Below are 16,843 nucleotides of genomic sequence, written 5' to 3'. Positions count from 1 at the left end.
CCTGGGCACATAGATCCACATAGATTGACAATTTACCACGTTCAGTGTAAATTGTCAAGAGACCACCATCCTCTGTTCCCCCATTTCTTGGAATAAACCTTATATGCTCAGCCTTCGACTTTGTTCATCAAGAGATGAAGGAAGGTCACGCTCAATAACAATTTATGCCAATCACGACTAAACTGCCTATTTCCATATCCAGCGATCCGGTAGTCATTTGCATGAATGTTGATGAACCTAAATTCAACCCCACGTAGAACCTTTAAGTAGCTTTAATCCAGTCTTGCCGAATGTAAATAGCCCTAGGGAGACCAGGAAAGGGTTTACAGAGAGACTGTTATTAGGCTCCCATCAGAATGAGGCTAACTACCACGCTTGCCCTCTCAACACATGAAAACATAAATTCCGTTCATGAGCTATCTGAATATTTAAATCAACACCAGTCACATGGAAAGAGAGGTTATCAAAATATTAAACAGTACAAGTCTAAAATATATTAAAAGTAGGAAATGGGAGAGACAAACACCTGTGTAATCACTTGGCAATCCTCTCCCCTCTGTTGTGGTTAGGATGTATCCTCCATCCTGTACTCCGTAGGGTTAAGACAGGAGGACTCCTATGGGCATGTTACAGAACAACACGGTTAACTGCCTCTGTACCATTAGACGACAGTGGTGGAATATGCAATGCTGTATTTATATCTCAGGTAGTGGTTTTCCTTTTAATGTGATTTGTCTCCGGGCTGAACATAAGTTATGGTGTCATGTCATACATTTCCAAAACAAACCAAGTTAATAAAACCTCCAATGCCAATAAACATGTCTTATGGAAGTCTCGGCGTTGCATATACAAACACAGGGAGGAGGTGCTAATTGCTTTATGAATGCAGTCAGGCAGATCTAATAACAGCACAACAGCATATTTTAAATAGAGACTCAAAATGCCGCAACGGTGCTGTGTGGATTAGAGAGCAAGACACAAGTGCCAAACAAGACAACTCTTGAATCGTCCTACTGTTTCAAACGACAAACCAACTTGTTCTCATCACAGTTACTGAAGGTTTATTGAGAACAAAACACAGCGTTGAAACCCTTTCAAACACTAACTATGGACCCAAATGTCTTAAAAGCACATTTGCTGGATGATTGTACTCTGTAATAGCTATGGCCCAGCAAGCATGTCTAGTTCCGGACACATTCCATGTGTCTGTCTGTAAATACATTGATATGGTGCGGCGGGCTAAAGGCTCCTTCCTCCAGCTGAATAAGTTGGTAGTAGGCCTGTCCATATGATAATGAAGGAGAAACATTGATGTCAATCATGGCCTAACTGCTTACTTCCCTGTCTATGTAAATCGAGATCATTATCATAGATTTACATGGACTAGATTTCTCAAGCCCCGGTTGAATTTCATTGATCTTTATGAAGGTCATAATGCCAGACAGACAGCTTTAGGGTTTGGCTACACCTAGTGGTTGCTTGTAGTGACTACATTATTTGAGAAGCGCTCCGGGCAGGCCAATGAATAATGTACTGTATGTGAGAGCTGTCAAATAGCGGTGTCTCATACCCAACCTGTGTGGATATGATTTATCATGAGTTGGCTGTGCCTTGACATGTGAGGACCAAGTGATGCATTAATGTAATCTGGTCAAACTATGTGATATTTATATAGCTTCTGTAGTCCAGGATATTGTTGAATGCATACATTTAAGCACAATCATTGCATCATGGATCTAACCCTGTGAAATTGAATCCATGACGATAATGGATTTTTATTATACTACTGATCTGGTGGAAACAGCAATGGCTGCAATACTCCAGACTAGCTGTTTTAGAATTCTCAAATAATGAAGTTTTACTTCAAGTAAAAGAAATTGGAACACCTTTGTATTATTGTTTTATTCATGTCTGACATTGACAACTAAGGGTTTTAAAGATCCTGGTAAAAGGCAGTATCGATCACAAAGCCACCAACGTTGTGTCCTCTTCTCCTCAGTCTCAGAACTCGGATGACATCTTGGTGGCGTCTGCTGAGTGTCCCAGTGATGACGAGGATCTGGAGGAGTGTGAGCCTGGAACAGGTGAGTCTGTCTGTCAGCCCTGGCCTGGGGTTTAGTGGCATATCAAGGCCCAGGAGGGACCGGGAGGAAGCAGGAGCTCCCCTACTCTACCGGGTGTCTTCCTACACTAGGGACCAGTAGGCTCGTTTTAACCAGCTCATGGATACATCGTATGGTTCTTGATCTAGCTAGCCTTATTATCGCTACTTTAAGTTTGCTATTTTGTCTGTTCTCATCGCTAGTCTTTTACTCAACTACTAACTGTGCTCTGAACTCGCTGTTAGGATAGATTTCATTACTGCCACTAGCTAGCAAGGATCTTATTTGAAGCTTATACAATCTCTTTCTACCCTTTGTGTCCACTCCCCTAAACAAAATAAACAAACAACTGGGGGAAACAGCTGGGTCACTCTTGAATTGCAGTGGTAAATTGGGTCTATGTCATGCATTTCAGGATTCCATTGATAATTTGGTGTCTTAATCCTGAATGTCACTTGGGGTTAGTCAATTTAAATCATATCCGTTTCGTCAATCTTTAAGGTTTGATGACCTTAGATTTGAGCATGTGTGGCCTCCATTTCAGAAAATGTACCTATAATTGGTGTTACCATCAGTGGTGTTACCATCAGTGGTGTTACCCTCAGTGGTGTTACCCTCAGTGGTGTTACCCTCAGTGGTGCTACCCTCAGTGGTGTTACCCTCAGTGGTGCTACCCTCAGTGGTGCTACCCTCAGTGGTGTTACCCTCAGTGGTGCTACCCTCATTTAATCGACCATTATTAGTTGATTTAGAATGGAAAGATGTACCCAAATACATGGAAATAAATCAGAATCTAGAAAAATGTAGTAATTCCTTTCCAAATGCCATGCTCAAATGTTACCATAATTCAATAACGACCTAGCTGGGACCTTCAATGTACAGCTGGTTGGCAGAGGCAGTGCTCATATCCATCTCATAGAAGGCTCTGACCCTGGTGTGTGTGGATGACTTATTATTATTTTATTTTTTTATTTCACCTTTATTTAACCAGGTAGGCTAGTTGAGAACAAGTTCTCATTTGCAACTGCGACCTGGCCAAGATAAAGCATAGCAGTGTGAGCAGACAACAAAGAGTTACACATGGAGTAAACAATTAACAAGTCAATAACACAGTAGAAACCAAAGGGGGAGTCTATATACAATGTGTGCAAAAGGCATGAGAATTAGGCAAATAATTACAATTTTGCAGATTAACACTGGAGTGATGAATGATCAGATGGTCATGTACAGGTAGAGATATTGGTGTGCAAAAGAGCAGAAAAGTAAATAAATAAAAACAGTATGGGGATGAGGTAGGTGAAAAAGGGTGGGCTATTTACCAATAGACTATGTACAGCTGCAGCGATCGGTTAGCTGCTCAGATAGCTGATGTTTGAAGTTGGTGAGGGAGATAAAAGTCTCCAACTTCAGCGATTTTTGCAATTCGTTCCAGTCACAGGCAGCAGAGTACTGGAACGAAAGGCGGCCAAATGAGGTGTTGGCTTTAGGGATGATCAGTGAGATACACCTGCTGGAGCGCGTGCTACGGATGGGTGTTGCCATCGTGACCAGTGAGCTGAGATAAGGCGGAGCTTTACCTAGCATGGACTTGTAGATGACCTGGAGCCAGTGGGTCTGGCGACGAATATGTAGCGAGGGCCAGCCGACTAGAGCATACAAGTCGCAGTGGTGGGTGGTATAAGGTGCTTTAGTGACGAAACGGATGGCACTGTGATAGACTGCATCCAGTTTGCTGAGTAGAGTGTTGGAAGCCATTCTGTAGATGACATCGCCGAAGTCGAGGATCGGTAGGATAGTCAGTTTTACTAGGGTCTTCATATCTTCATATTCACTGCTGTCGTGGACATTTCCTGTATTACTAAATAAGGACAGTTACAAACCACACACCAGTCAGAGTTATACATAAACTTCATCTATTAATTATATGAGCTTCACCATAGATAGCCCTGTGACTCTCAGATCAATTCAGTGTCTATAAATGAATTCTCAAATAAGTGTTTTTTTACTATTTTAGACAAATTACAAACATAGTCAAACATTTCCTACATTTTGTATCCCAGATTCCCAGAACATTCCTTTATCAAAGTAATTCACGTGTTTAATTAAAACTCGGAAAATAAAAACTCATTCCATGTGCGTGCGTGCCCCTTTAAGACACTTTGGACTAAAACTAATTAACCACACACCAAACCCGAAGGATTTTTTTTTTAAACAAATCAAAGCTAGTATTTTAAAAACACCAACAAATAGTCGCAACAAATGTTTTGTGTGTGTGTGTGTTTGCAAACCTTAATGTAAAAACACACAAAAACGTACATACTTTAGATAACTTCCATCCGTCCCGGAAGAAAGAATCCTACTCAAACACATCAGATAATACAATGTTTAATTAAGTCAAATCAACACCTAAAATAAACAGTAAACAAATAAACAAACCCATAACCCCTTTAATCAGCAATCTAATAATTTCAACCTGTTGATCTAAATTTAGTAAAAACTATCCAGATTTTTTAACAAATCTAAAATCTTTCAAAAGTTGGCGTAAAAATCAAAACTAACTTTTTTTCCACTCATATCCACAATGTTTTAATTCCCCAAAGGTCAATACTGTTCCGCTCGTACATTAATGATCTTCCTTCTGTCTTTACAGGGTCTGAAGTTCCAATGTATGCAGATGATACAGTGATAAATGCATGCAAAGAACAAACAACAAACTTCACAAGAACACACTACTATAATGGTTCAGATGACAAACTTACTCAGAGACTCATGTTTGCATCTCAATAAAAAAACACAGTCTGCATGTTTCTCACAAAGAAAACAACTGATGCACCTGAGACAGATATCTATGTATCAGAGGAAAAGCTCCCAGTGGTATCTGATTGTAAGTATCAAGGCATCATACTTGATTCCAACCTCTCCTTTAAAAAGAAAATAAAAAAGGAACTCAAATAACCAAATTCAACCTCGCTAATTTCCCAAAACATATGCAATTGTTTTGACTATAGAGGTAACAAAACTATAATTCAAATCTATGATACTCCCTCACTTAACATACTACCTCACTAGTTTGGCCCAAGCTTGCTCTTCAACATTAATACCCATTCAGTCTTCTGCAAACAGGCTCTCAAAGTACTTGTTAGGAAACCCAATAGCTATAGAAAGCATAAGCTCCTGAGTTGGAAAAAATCTTATGCAATACACAGGCGCCTATCTTGTATTCAAGATTCTAAATGTCCCCTCTACTCAGTACTTTTATTGAACAGAAAACCCAAACCTTATTGCAACAGATCCACAAGATCCGCCATAAGAAATGACTGTATAGTTCCTTTAAAGAAAAGTACCTTTAGTCAATCTTCTTTCAGTGTGAGAGTTTCCCATGTCTGGAATACCCTGCCATGAGACACACACAACTGTGATTAATGATGCACTGTCCCTGTGAAAATAAAAACTACTCAAACTGCAATCAACTTTAATGATCTGACATTGTTCCACGTAATGGAAACAGATTATAATGTTAGACTACATGAACTTTCCTGCTCAAATTCACTGGTGTTAACTAAACAATCAAACCAAGAATCAATAACCATCAGAATACATTATCACAATGTTACCTTACTCACACCTGAATCACTTTCAGCTTAACATATCCTATTCTTTTCCCAGTGGGAAAAAATATAACCCCTCTCATTTCAACGTTTTTCCTTACCATAATCGTAAGATTAAAACCAAACTTTACAACTCTGTCTTCTCTTTCCTCTTCCCACGTATGACATGTCCAAGACTATTAGAATAACACGCACAGCGCCAAATTTAGAACATATGTCAGTCAATCCATAAGAATGAAAAACATTTCGGTGGCCACCACTCTATCGCCTTTATCTCTCCGCTACTATTTAGAATTTCTTCAATTTAGGTAACTGTCTCCTCTATTGATACAGCCATTTAAATACGACTCAATTCTCAATACATTATTCCAGCAGGTTATTTAGTGAACAGACACCGTCTTACATCAAAATTTGCTTTATTTTGAATGAATTAGTCTCTCAATTTAACCTAAACAATCTATTAAAAAGTTACATTTATCCCTTCTTTCAATTTGAACCAAACAAGCTATTAAAACGTTCAGTTTATATCTTATACAAACACTAGCGACCGTATCGTTCCAGGCAAAACATACAAATAGTTTAATTACAATCAAAACCTCCGATTTTAGTAAGTGCATTGGCTGGGAACCGAACCTGGGTCTCGAGTTTAGAGACTATTTAACCACTGAACCACCAATGCTATGTGAATGACTAAGACTCTCCGCAAATAAACCCACTTTACAATTGTCTGTATTTGTAAAATCAAGACACATCACTATCGAGACAATTCCCAGAAAAATAGCCCTAGTTTAAAGGTCCAAGCGTTACTTTGGCTATGATTCTCACATGCCAAATTAATAGATTAGCAATCAAAGATTAAAATCGACATTTATAGACTAGGAAACAGATTTTGCGCCTTTTAATAAAATTAGATTATGTTTACTCATGCAACGTATTTCAATTACTTTACTAGATCACATTAATCACGCAATGATAATTAGTTTGATGGAAAACCATAGACTTTGTACGACATTATGAATTACGTCGAGATTCCCTCTTAATTCTCTCTAACTTTATGGAAAACAGTTTATTCAATAAATCCCGCAACTCCTCTCATACTGGGAAGAAAAAATCAAACATTTTCAGACCTTAAGGGCAGTTAAATTTCAAATGTTGTACCCAGACGGAGATAATCCAATAAGCGTTTTATAGTTCCATCGTTAGGGTAAAATAACCAAAAGTGGACACACTCTAATCAGTTTCTAGAGCTCAATTTCCCAGATTTTGTAGACTAGTTTAATAGTGCTTAAAACCTCATCTATATCAAATGATCCATTAAAGATACCAACTCAAAACCTACGAATGGGTGATTTAAATTTGATCTAGTTATATTCTCAGCATTACTTTATCAAATCTCTAGTAATGGATTATACACACATCCAATTTATCATATTTTCAAATATTTACAGAACCCATATAAAACGTAAGAAAATCTTAGGTACTCAGACAGAACTTTAAGGATCACCCACACAGGATTGGTCAGATGTTCACACAGAACTTTAAGGATCACCCACACAGGATTGGTCAGATGTTCACACAAAACTTTAAGGATCACCCACACAGGATTGGTCAGATGTTCACACAGAACTTTAAAGATCACCCACACAGGATTGGTCAGATGTTCACACAGAACTTTAAGGATCACCCACACAGGATTGGTCAGATGTTCACACAGAACTTTAAGGATCACCCACACAGGATTGGTCAGATGTTCACACAGAACTTTAAGGATCACCCACACAGGATTGGTCAGATGTTCACACAGAACTTTAAGGATCACCCACACAGGATTGGTCAGATGTTCACACAGAACTTTAAGGATCACCCACACAGGATTGGTCAGATGTTCACACAGAACTTTAAGGATCACCGACATAGGATTGGTCAGATGTTCACACAGAACTTTAAGGATCACCCACACAGGATTGGTCAGATGTTCACACAGAACTTTAAGGATCACCCACACAGGATTGGTCAGATGTTCACACAGAACTTTAAGGATCACCCACACAGGATTGGTCAGATGTTCACACAGAACTTTAAGGATCACCCACACAGGATTGGTCAGATGTTCACACAGAACTTTAAGGATCACCCACACAGGATTGGTCAGATGTTCACACAGAACTTTAAGGATCACCCACACAGGATTGGTCAGATGTTCACACAGAACTTTAAGGATCACCCACACAGGATTGGTCAGATGTTCAGACAGAACTTTAAGGATCACCCACACAGGATTGGTCAGATGTTCACACAGAACTTTAAGGATCACCGACATAGGATTGGTCAGATGTTCACACAGAACTTTAAGGATCACCCACACAGGATTGGTCAGATGTTCACACAGAACTTTAAGTATCACCCACATATTATTGGTCAGATGTTCACACAGAACTTTAAGGATCACCCACACAGGATTGGTCAGATGTTCACACAGAACTTTAAGGATCACCCACACAGGATTGGTCAGATGTTCACACAGAACTTTAAGGATCACCCACACAGGATTGGTCAGATGTTCACACAGAACTTTAAGGATCACCCACACAGGATTGGTCAGATGTTCACACAGAACTTTAAGGATCACCCACACATGATTGGTCAGATGTTCACACAGAACTTTAAGGATCACCCACACAGGATTGGTCAGATGTTCACACAGAACTTTAAGGATCACCCACGCAGGATTGGTCAGATGTTCAGACAGAACTTTAAGGATCACCCACACAGGATTGGTCAGATGTTCACACAGAACTTTAAAGATCACCCACACAGGATTGGTCAGATGTTCACACAGAACTTTAAGGATCACCCACACAGGATTGGTCAGATGTTCACACAGAACTTTAAGGATCACCCACACAGGATTGGTCAGATGTTCACACAGAACTTTAAGGATCACCCACACAGGATTGGTCAGATGTTCACACAGAACTTTAAGGATCACCCACACAGGATTGGTCAGATGTTCAGACAGAACTTTAAGGATCACCCACACAGGATTGGTCAGATGTTCACACAGAACTTTAAGGATCACCGACATAGGATTGGTCAGATGTTCACACAGAACTTTAAGGATCACCCACACAGGATTGGTCAGATGTTCACACAGAACTTTAAGGATCACCCACACAGGATTGGTCAGATGTTCACACAGAACTTTAAGGATCACCCACACAGGATTGGTCAGATGTTCAGACAGAACTTTAAGGATCACCCACATAGGATTGGTCAGATGTTCACACAGAACTTTAAGGATCACCCACACAGGATTGGTCAGATGTTCACACAGAACTTTAAGGATCACCCACACAGGATTGGTCAGATGTTCACACAGAACTTTAAGGATCACCCACACAGGATTGGTCAGATGTTCACACAGAACTTTAAGGATCACCCACACAGGATTGGTCTGATGTTCAGACAGAACTTTAAGGATCACCCACACAGGATTGGTCAGATGTTCACACAGAACTTTAAGGATCACCGACATAGGATTGGTCAGGTGTTCACACAGAACTTTAAGGATCACCCACACAGGATTGGTCAGATGTTCACACAGAACTTTAAGTATCACCCACATAGGATTGGTCAGATGTTCACACAGAACTTTAAGGATCACCCACACAGGATTGGTCAGATGTTCACACAGAACTTTAAGGATCACCCACACAGGATTGGTCAGATGTTCACACAGAACGTTAAGGATCACCCACACAGGATTGGTCAGATGTTCACACAGAACTTTAAGGATCACCCACACAGGATTGGTCAGATGTTCACACAGAACTTTAAGGATCACCCACACAGGATTGGTCAGATGTTCACACAGAACTTTAAGGATCACCCACACAGGATTGGTCAGATGTTCACACAGAACTTTAAGTATCACCCACATAGGATTGGTCAGATGTTCACACAGAACTTTAAGGATCACCCACACAGGATTGGTCAGATGTTCACACAGAACTTTAAGGATCACCCACACAGGATTGGTCAGATGTTCACACAGAACTTTAAGGATCACCCACACAGGATTGGTCAGATGTTCACACAGAACTTTAAGGATCACCCACACAGGATTGGTCAGATGTTCACACAGAACTTTAAGGATCACCCACACAGGATTGGTCAGATGTTCACACAGAACTGTAAGGATCACCCACACAGGATTGGTCAGATGTTCACACAGAACTTTAAGGATCACCCACACAGGATTGGTCAGATGTTCACACAGAACTTTAAGGATCACCCACACAGGATTGGTCAGATGTTCACACAGAACTTTAAGGATCACCCACACAGGATTGGTCAGATGTTCACACAGAACTTTAAAGATCACCCACACAGGATTGGTCAGATGTTCACACAGAACTTTAAGGATCACCCACACAGGATTGGTCAGATGTTCACACAGAACTTTAAGGATCACCCACACAGGATAGGTCAGATGTTCACACAGAACTTTAAGGATCACCCACACAGGATTGGTCAGATGTTCACACAGAACTTTAAGGATCACCCACACAGGATTGGCCAGATGTTCACACAGAACTTTAAGGATCACCCACACAGGATTGGTCAGATGTTCACACAAAGCTTTAAGGATCACCCACACAGGATTGGTCAGATGTTCACACAGAACTTTAAGGATCACCCACACAGGATTGGTCAGATGTTCACACAGAACTTTAAGGATCACCCACACAGGATTGGTCAGATGTTCACACAGAACTTTAAGGATCACCCACACAGGATTGGTCAGATGTTCACACAGAACTTTAAGGATCACCCACACAGGATTGGTCAGATGTTCACACAGAACTTTAAGGATCACCCACACAGGATTGGTCAGATGTTCACACAGAACTTTAAGGATCACCCACACAGGATTGGTCAGATGTTCACACAGAACTTTAAGGATCACCCACACAGGATTGGTCAGATGTTCACACAGAACTTTAAGGATCACCCACACAGGATTGGTCAGATGTTCACACAGAACTTTAAGGATCACCCACACAGGATTGGTCAGATGTTCACACAGAACTTTAAGGATCACCCACACAGGATTGGTCAGATGTTCACACAGAACTTTAAGGATCACCCACACAGGATTGGTCAGATGTTCACACAGAACTTTAAGGATCACCCACACAGGATTGGTCAGATGTTCACACAGAACTTTAAGGATCACCCACACAGGATTGGTCAGATGTTCACACAGAACTTTAAGGATCACCCACACAGGATTGGTCAGATGTTCACACAGAACTTTAAGGATCACCCACACAGGATTGGTCAGATGTTCACACAAAGCTTTAAGGATCACCCACACAGGATTGGTCAGATGTTCACACAGAACTTTAAGGATCACCCACACAGGATTGGTCAGATGTTCACACAGAACTTTAAGGATCACCCACACAGGATTGGTCAGATGTTCATACCTGGCTAGCACATTTAAAATGATTGGAATTCACCACCTCTGAGAGTCACTTAGACAGTCACACAGACACCTTCAGAATGAGGTCCTTCTTCCGAAAGGGGTTCACCAAATACCGTGTTTCACACAGAACACACAGTCACCCTGGCCTCTCACCCCCACAGACCGCATCAATCCCCACTGTGATCAATTCAGTGCCGGGACGGCTCTAAGTCGCCCGCAACCGACCAAGAGCAGAGTATTCTTTGAGTCCGCAAACTCTCAGATTATTCACCTCTGACTCGACCCTGTTTACGCCTCCAAGGTGCCCCCTTCACAAAAGAAATACACACTCAGATTATACGACTTCAAGTGTGTGTGGTTCGCTCACCTCCTTCTTTAAAACTCAGTTTGAGATGTGGTATCCACTCGGCTCGCTGCCTCTCAGATCAAAGGTGGGTCCATCTGCTTCGTTCCCAAAGTGTGGTTTCCCTGAGATCCCAAGTTTGAGGGATCCCTCGTGCACGATTTACCTAGGTCGTCAGGAGCGGTCACCGAGTGAAGATTCACATCCCATCCCCGCCGCCAAATGTCGTGTTAATTTCCTGTATTACTAAATAGGGAGAGTTACAAACCACACACCAGTCAGAGTTATACATAAACTTAATATTTTAATTATATGAGCTTCACCATAGATAGCCCTGTGACTCTCAGATCAATTCAGTGTCTATAAATGAATTCTCTGAGAGTGCTTACAAAATGGCAACTGAGATCTTTTATAGCAAAGATCCACCCCTCTCAACTCACAATGATGAACCACAGATCTTAGGAACTTCACAAAGTGCCTTTTAAGAGGAGTATCCCATAGCCAGATAGCATTAGCTATCAATTATTGTTCAGTTTGGTCTACAAACCAAGATTGTAATCTCATTCCTGGTACTTCTTAGTACCAAAACATTACCTCATCCAATGGCATATATCAATTGTCAATTCTAGATACTCCCATCTCAAATACACCCCCTCCTGGATATACTCACAGAGGGGAGTGACTGGCACACAGACATTGTAAAGCCCTTCACATGGTTTAACTGATATATTGGAAGACACTGTTCAATTCTGACTTCTCCCTTTCTGATATTCTGCATATTACCAGACAGATAAAAGATAATCCTGACCTCTCCCCTCTCTGGGCCCCAAGTGACTTTTCCCACATAAGCATATTTATGAAAGTGGATAAAAACATGTTATTTATCAATGTTACCTAACTAATTCTGATTCTGCTACGACACTGCCTCTGGCTCCATATGTCTCTACTAGGGTTACTCATGAAATGTAGTACATGTTCCAAATGCAGAAAGGGTTGTTTTTTCTTACTTCAATTTGTAATAACAGGCATTCTTGTTTTCATGAAAAGGTTTCAAGTATTTCAGAAGCGACGTTAGATCATGACAGACCGGTCAGCCTTCATTGTCCCCAGTTTGTTCTGTAGGATGTCCTGTAGGATGTCCTGCAGGATGTCACAGATTATCCAGATAAACGGACATTGTCATGATCCCTCTCTCTCCATGTCTCCTCTTGCCCCTCCCTGACACTCCCTTTACTAACAACACTGTCAGTAGAGTGAATTAGGGCCTAATTTATTTATTTCAATTGACTGATTTCCATATATGAACTGTAACTCAGTAAAATCTTTGAAATTGTTGCATGTTGCGTTAATATTTCTGTTCAGTATATATATCAGCTTTATTGAATTTTTTCATTGTTTTCCTGACCTTGATATTTTTACAGCTTTGTTCCCTAATACATGAAGTGCCTTTGTTATTGGTTATATTGAAACTGAAACTCCTGCTATGAGAGGTTAAATACTTGATGTGGGTTTACAAACATGAAAGATGTTCAACCTTAGTACTCTAACAAATGTTGTCACTCACATGGAAACAACCGCCTAAAACTGCAAATAAAAGTCATTCTGATTGGCTGTTCATATAAAGAAATCAGTTAATTGAAATAAATTCATTAGGCCCTAATCTATGGATTTCCCATAACTGGGCAAGGGCGCAGCCAGGAGTAGACCTGGGTGGGCATAGGCCCACCCACTTGGAGGCCTGGGACGGCATAGGCCCACCCACTTGGGAGCCAGGCCCATCCCTGGCTGCGTCCTTGCACATTCATGTGAAATCCATAGATTAGGGCTTAATGAATTTATTTCAGTTGACTGATTTCTTTATATGAACTGTAACTCAGTAAAATCTTTGAAATTGTTGCATGTTGCGTTAATATTTCTGTTCAGGATATATATCAGCTTTATTACATATTTTTTCTCTTCATGCAAAAATCATGGGGCAATATGTTGATGTGCGTAAGTGATTTGATGTATTTTTTGATAAAGAGAAGTCCAGAAATATGAACCAAGCAAATCCATATTGATGATAATACTGTATAATTAAATATCTTCCATATTAATTATCTTGCCCCTACAGGGCGCAATATTAGATTATTTGGAACATTCTAAACACGTATTGTGTTTGTAATATAAGGAGCACAATTGTTCATTAGTGGTGTCTGGGGTCTCGTAATGCTCCTCTAATGTGTGCTCCTCCTATCTCCTCTGTTTCTTTTCTAGGAGGTGAATTAGTGTTGCCTATAATAACAGTGGATTCCTTTGAGCCCCCATCCATCGCCACCCGCCACCCTGCTTTCCCCCCTCCTCCTACCTCCCTGTCCCCACTTGAGACCACCAAAGAGTCCCTGATGCTGTCCAACCCTCACCCTCCCTGCCCCTCGGACCAGGAGGACTGCGGTGACCCTGTGGAGGTCTCAGCCTTTGGTTCGGGGGAGTTGACGGAATCAGATGACGAGGACTTTTACAAAAACTCCCCCCTGGTCACTGACAGGACGGTCCTGCCTCCTCCTCCCCCTGCCGCTGGTGAAGGCCGGGCCCAGAAACCCCATAATCCCCGCCCCCCTCCTTCTGCTCCCACCACCAACCCTGACCAGCTCCACATCCCCGCGGGCAAAATGAACACCCGTGACCAGGTGCTTCTGCCCCCCGTCCCTCCATCATCTCGGAATACACCAGGACTAACTTACCCCCCCAATTTCCCCCATGTGCCCACAGCCAACCCTACAGCCCCTGGTGAGAAGATCATATATCCCGGCCTGGTGGATAGGATCGGGGAGTCCAGTAGCACCACAGGGATGGTGGTTGGCATTGTGGCAGCTGCTGCCCTCTGCATTCTCATCCTCCTCTACGCCATGTACAAGTACCGCAACCGTGACGAGAGCTCCTACCGGACGGACCAGGGACACAGCTTCATCAACAACCCAGTTGCTGAGGGCAACGGGGCCATGGTCAAGCTAGAGAAGACACCAAGTATAACGGCTACAGTAGCCAAGGCTGTCACCAAGGGCAACAAGAACAAACAAAAAGAGTATTACGTCTGAGAGAGGGAAGAAGAGAGAAGGAGAGCGAGAGAGAGATAGGCTAGAGGAAAATCATGGAAAGGGGGTTCTCCCAATTAAAATTCCACATTATCCACTAGATAAACATCCAAAGTTTAGGGGGTAATTGTTACATTTGTGCCACAAAAACTAACAAAAAAAACTACTTGCCATCAGTATTTTCACAGTTCCAGGTAAATTATATATTTTGCATTTCTATCACATACCAAGTACTGTATTGGTTAACATACAATTTCATACTGGATTAGAAGCCTATCCATTTGCTGTCTTTGTATATAGCACCCCACCTATCAACTGTATGGTTATGGTTCACGGTGAAAACTAAGCTGAGACCATTGTACTATAGAAAAGACCATTGTACTATAGAAACAGATTTGCATGAATGTCAGTTCTCAAGAATCTCAAGTCTCTCTGTCTTCTAATAACGTCAGAGGTATCGGTGTGTACCGATTGGTCATTATGGTAAATAACAACAGAGCAACCCAATTAGCGTTTACTAGAATAAACAAAAGCCATACCCATACTTGGCGACTGAGTGACCCACCTTCTCAGCAGACTAGTCTACCCCATTTTGTGTTATCCCGTGTTAACAACTTTCCACTCAGTCTATCTCTCTGGTTGTCCACGGTGAAATGTTGATGGTTGAATATCATTGAACCATGTTTTAATAAGTATGTATTTCTGTCCACATGGAAAATACAGGTTTTCAAAAGTAATATACAATTCACAGCCAACAACCCCTCTATCTGGATGAATGAGATGAGCCAGATTCTCTGATCTCTGTGTGAGAAGAGATCTACAGAGATCTACAGTGTGTCATTCCATCCAGGAGGAAGTTCCTCAAAATGCTACTGTAGCAAAGACATTGCTCTGTAAACATTTTTGTATGTAAAGACGTCTTGGGATTGAAAAAGCTTTGCTCGTTTGTTCTCTGGAGTACATAGACTAACAGACATGAAAAATACACTTCATGTGAGCGATGTTCTGCCTCCACGGTTACCACTGTCAACACTCCAGCCAGATCCCCCCATGAGGAGAAGTAGAGAGTGAATATGAAAGGGAGCTTCAGGACAACAGATTCACTTTTGAATAACTTTTTCTAGTGGTTCCTGGGGAGGGGGAGATGCCCAACCTTGTGTCAAGAGGCTGGCTTTCCCTTCCTTCTTCAATATTGACACAAAAACTGGAAAGGCACAAACAGTAGAAACATATCTTTGAGGGATAAACAAGTGTTTCCTTAGAAAGCAAATTGAACATGTATTCTGGTTTTTATATCCATGAATAAAATACTATTCTGCGAGACACATTATTGAAGGTTTGTGAATTGTATAGCTATTTCTCAGATATTCCGGTGTTTCTCTTGTTAGCATTCCTCTTCAACAAAATAAGGAGTTCAGTTGTTTATGTTGCCTTTTATAATCAGATACAGATTTGTCTATGATGAGACAACATTGTCTGACTGCAGAAACCCATATTCAGCATTTTCTTTTTCAATGTTGAATGGCATTACATTTCCGTTAAGGACTGGTTAGTGATTGTATGTAAAAGTTTCAAGAGAAAACACAAAGGATGATGTGTACTTTATTTTTTTCTTGGTTCTTCATTTTATGTACATTGAAAAACATGTCTCACTTTGTCTGTCGTGTTGACATTCTCTCCGTTGTATTATGTTCATATTTTCCATTTCTGGGATTTCCTCTTATTATTTTATGAAGTGCCATTTAACACTGCTCCAGAGTATATTCCTGTCCTCACTCAATGATATTGTAAAGTGTTCCTGTGAAATGAATCTTAATATGTGTACAGTACATTGACAGAGGGGAAATACACTTGGTAATATACTTTGTATACTCCTGTGTTGTGTGGCTTTTTTATGGGTACAAATGCCTTATCAAATGAATCGGTCGCACTACTACACCTAGCCACCATAATGACAGCATAAACAGGACTTGACATCTTCAGGGTTATAGCTTCCAATGACACGCGCATTCATTTAGTGGTAGGTGATGCATAGCTAGGTAGCTAATATACAGGTGCCAAAATTTGACTTGTCAGCGTATATAATTTTCCCTTATTCATCTAAGGCAAAAAGTCCATATTGCTTTCCCCTTTAGTTGTTAGTTACAGTGGGGCAAAAAAGTATTAAGTCAGCCACCAATTGTGCAAGTTCTCCAACTTAAAAAGATGAGAGAGGCCTGTAATTG

General features: G+C 41.0%; 1 protein-coding gene across 2 annotated transcripts in view; it reads left to right on the top strand.

The window, feature by feature from the left end:
- Window positions 1–16,489, top strand: part of LOC109873865 (neurexin-2) — a 274,209-nt gene extending 257,720 nt beyond the window's left edge. For both annotated transcript variants that reach the window (XM_031808787.1, XM_031808788.1), the window contains 2 exons: window positions 2,000–2,084; window positions 13,801–16,489. In XM_031808787.1, coding sequence (XP_031664647.1) covers window positions 2,000–2,084; window positions 13,801–14,621 — 906 coding nt within the window. In that variant the 3' untranslated portion in view covers window positions 14,622–16,489. The remainder of the gene's footprint in view (window positions 1–1,999; window positions 2,085–13,800) is intronic.
- Window positions 16,490–16,843: the final 354 nt, after the last annotated feature.

Source organism: Oncorhynchus kisutch, linkage group LG29, assembly GCF_002021735.2.
Source record: "Oncorhynchus kisutch isolate 150728-3 linkage group LG29, Okis_V2, whole genome shotgun sequence".
In the NCBI taxonomy this organism is placed as follows: Eukaryota; Metazoa; Chordata; class Actinopteri; order Salmoniformes; family Salmonidae; genus Oncorhynchus; species Oncorhynchus kisutch.
The sequence above is the reverse complement of the archived record's forward strand: the minus strand, read 5'-3'. Positions and strand labels throughout refer to the sequence as shown.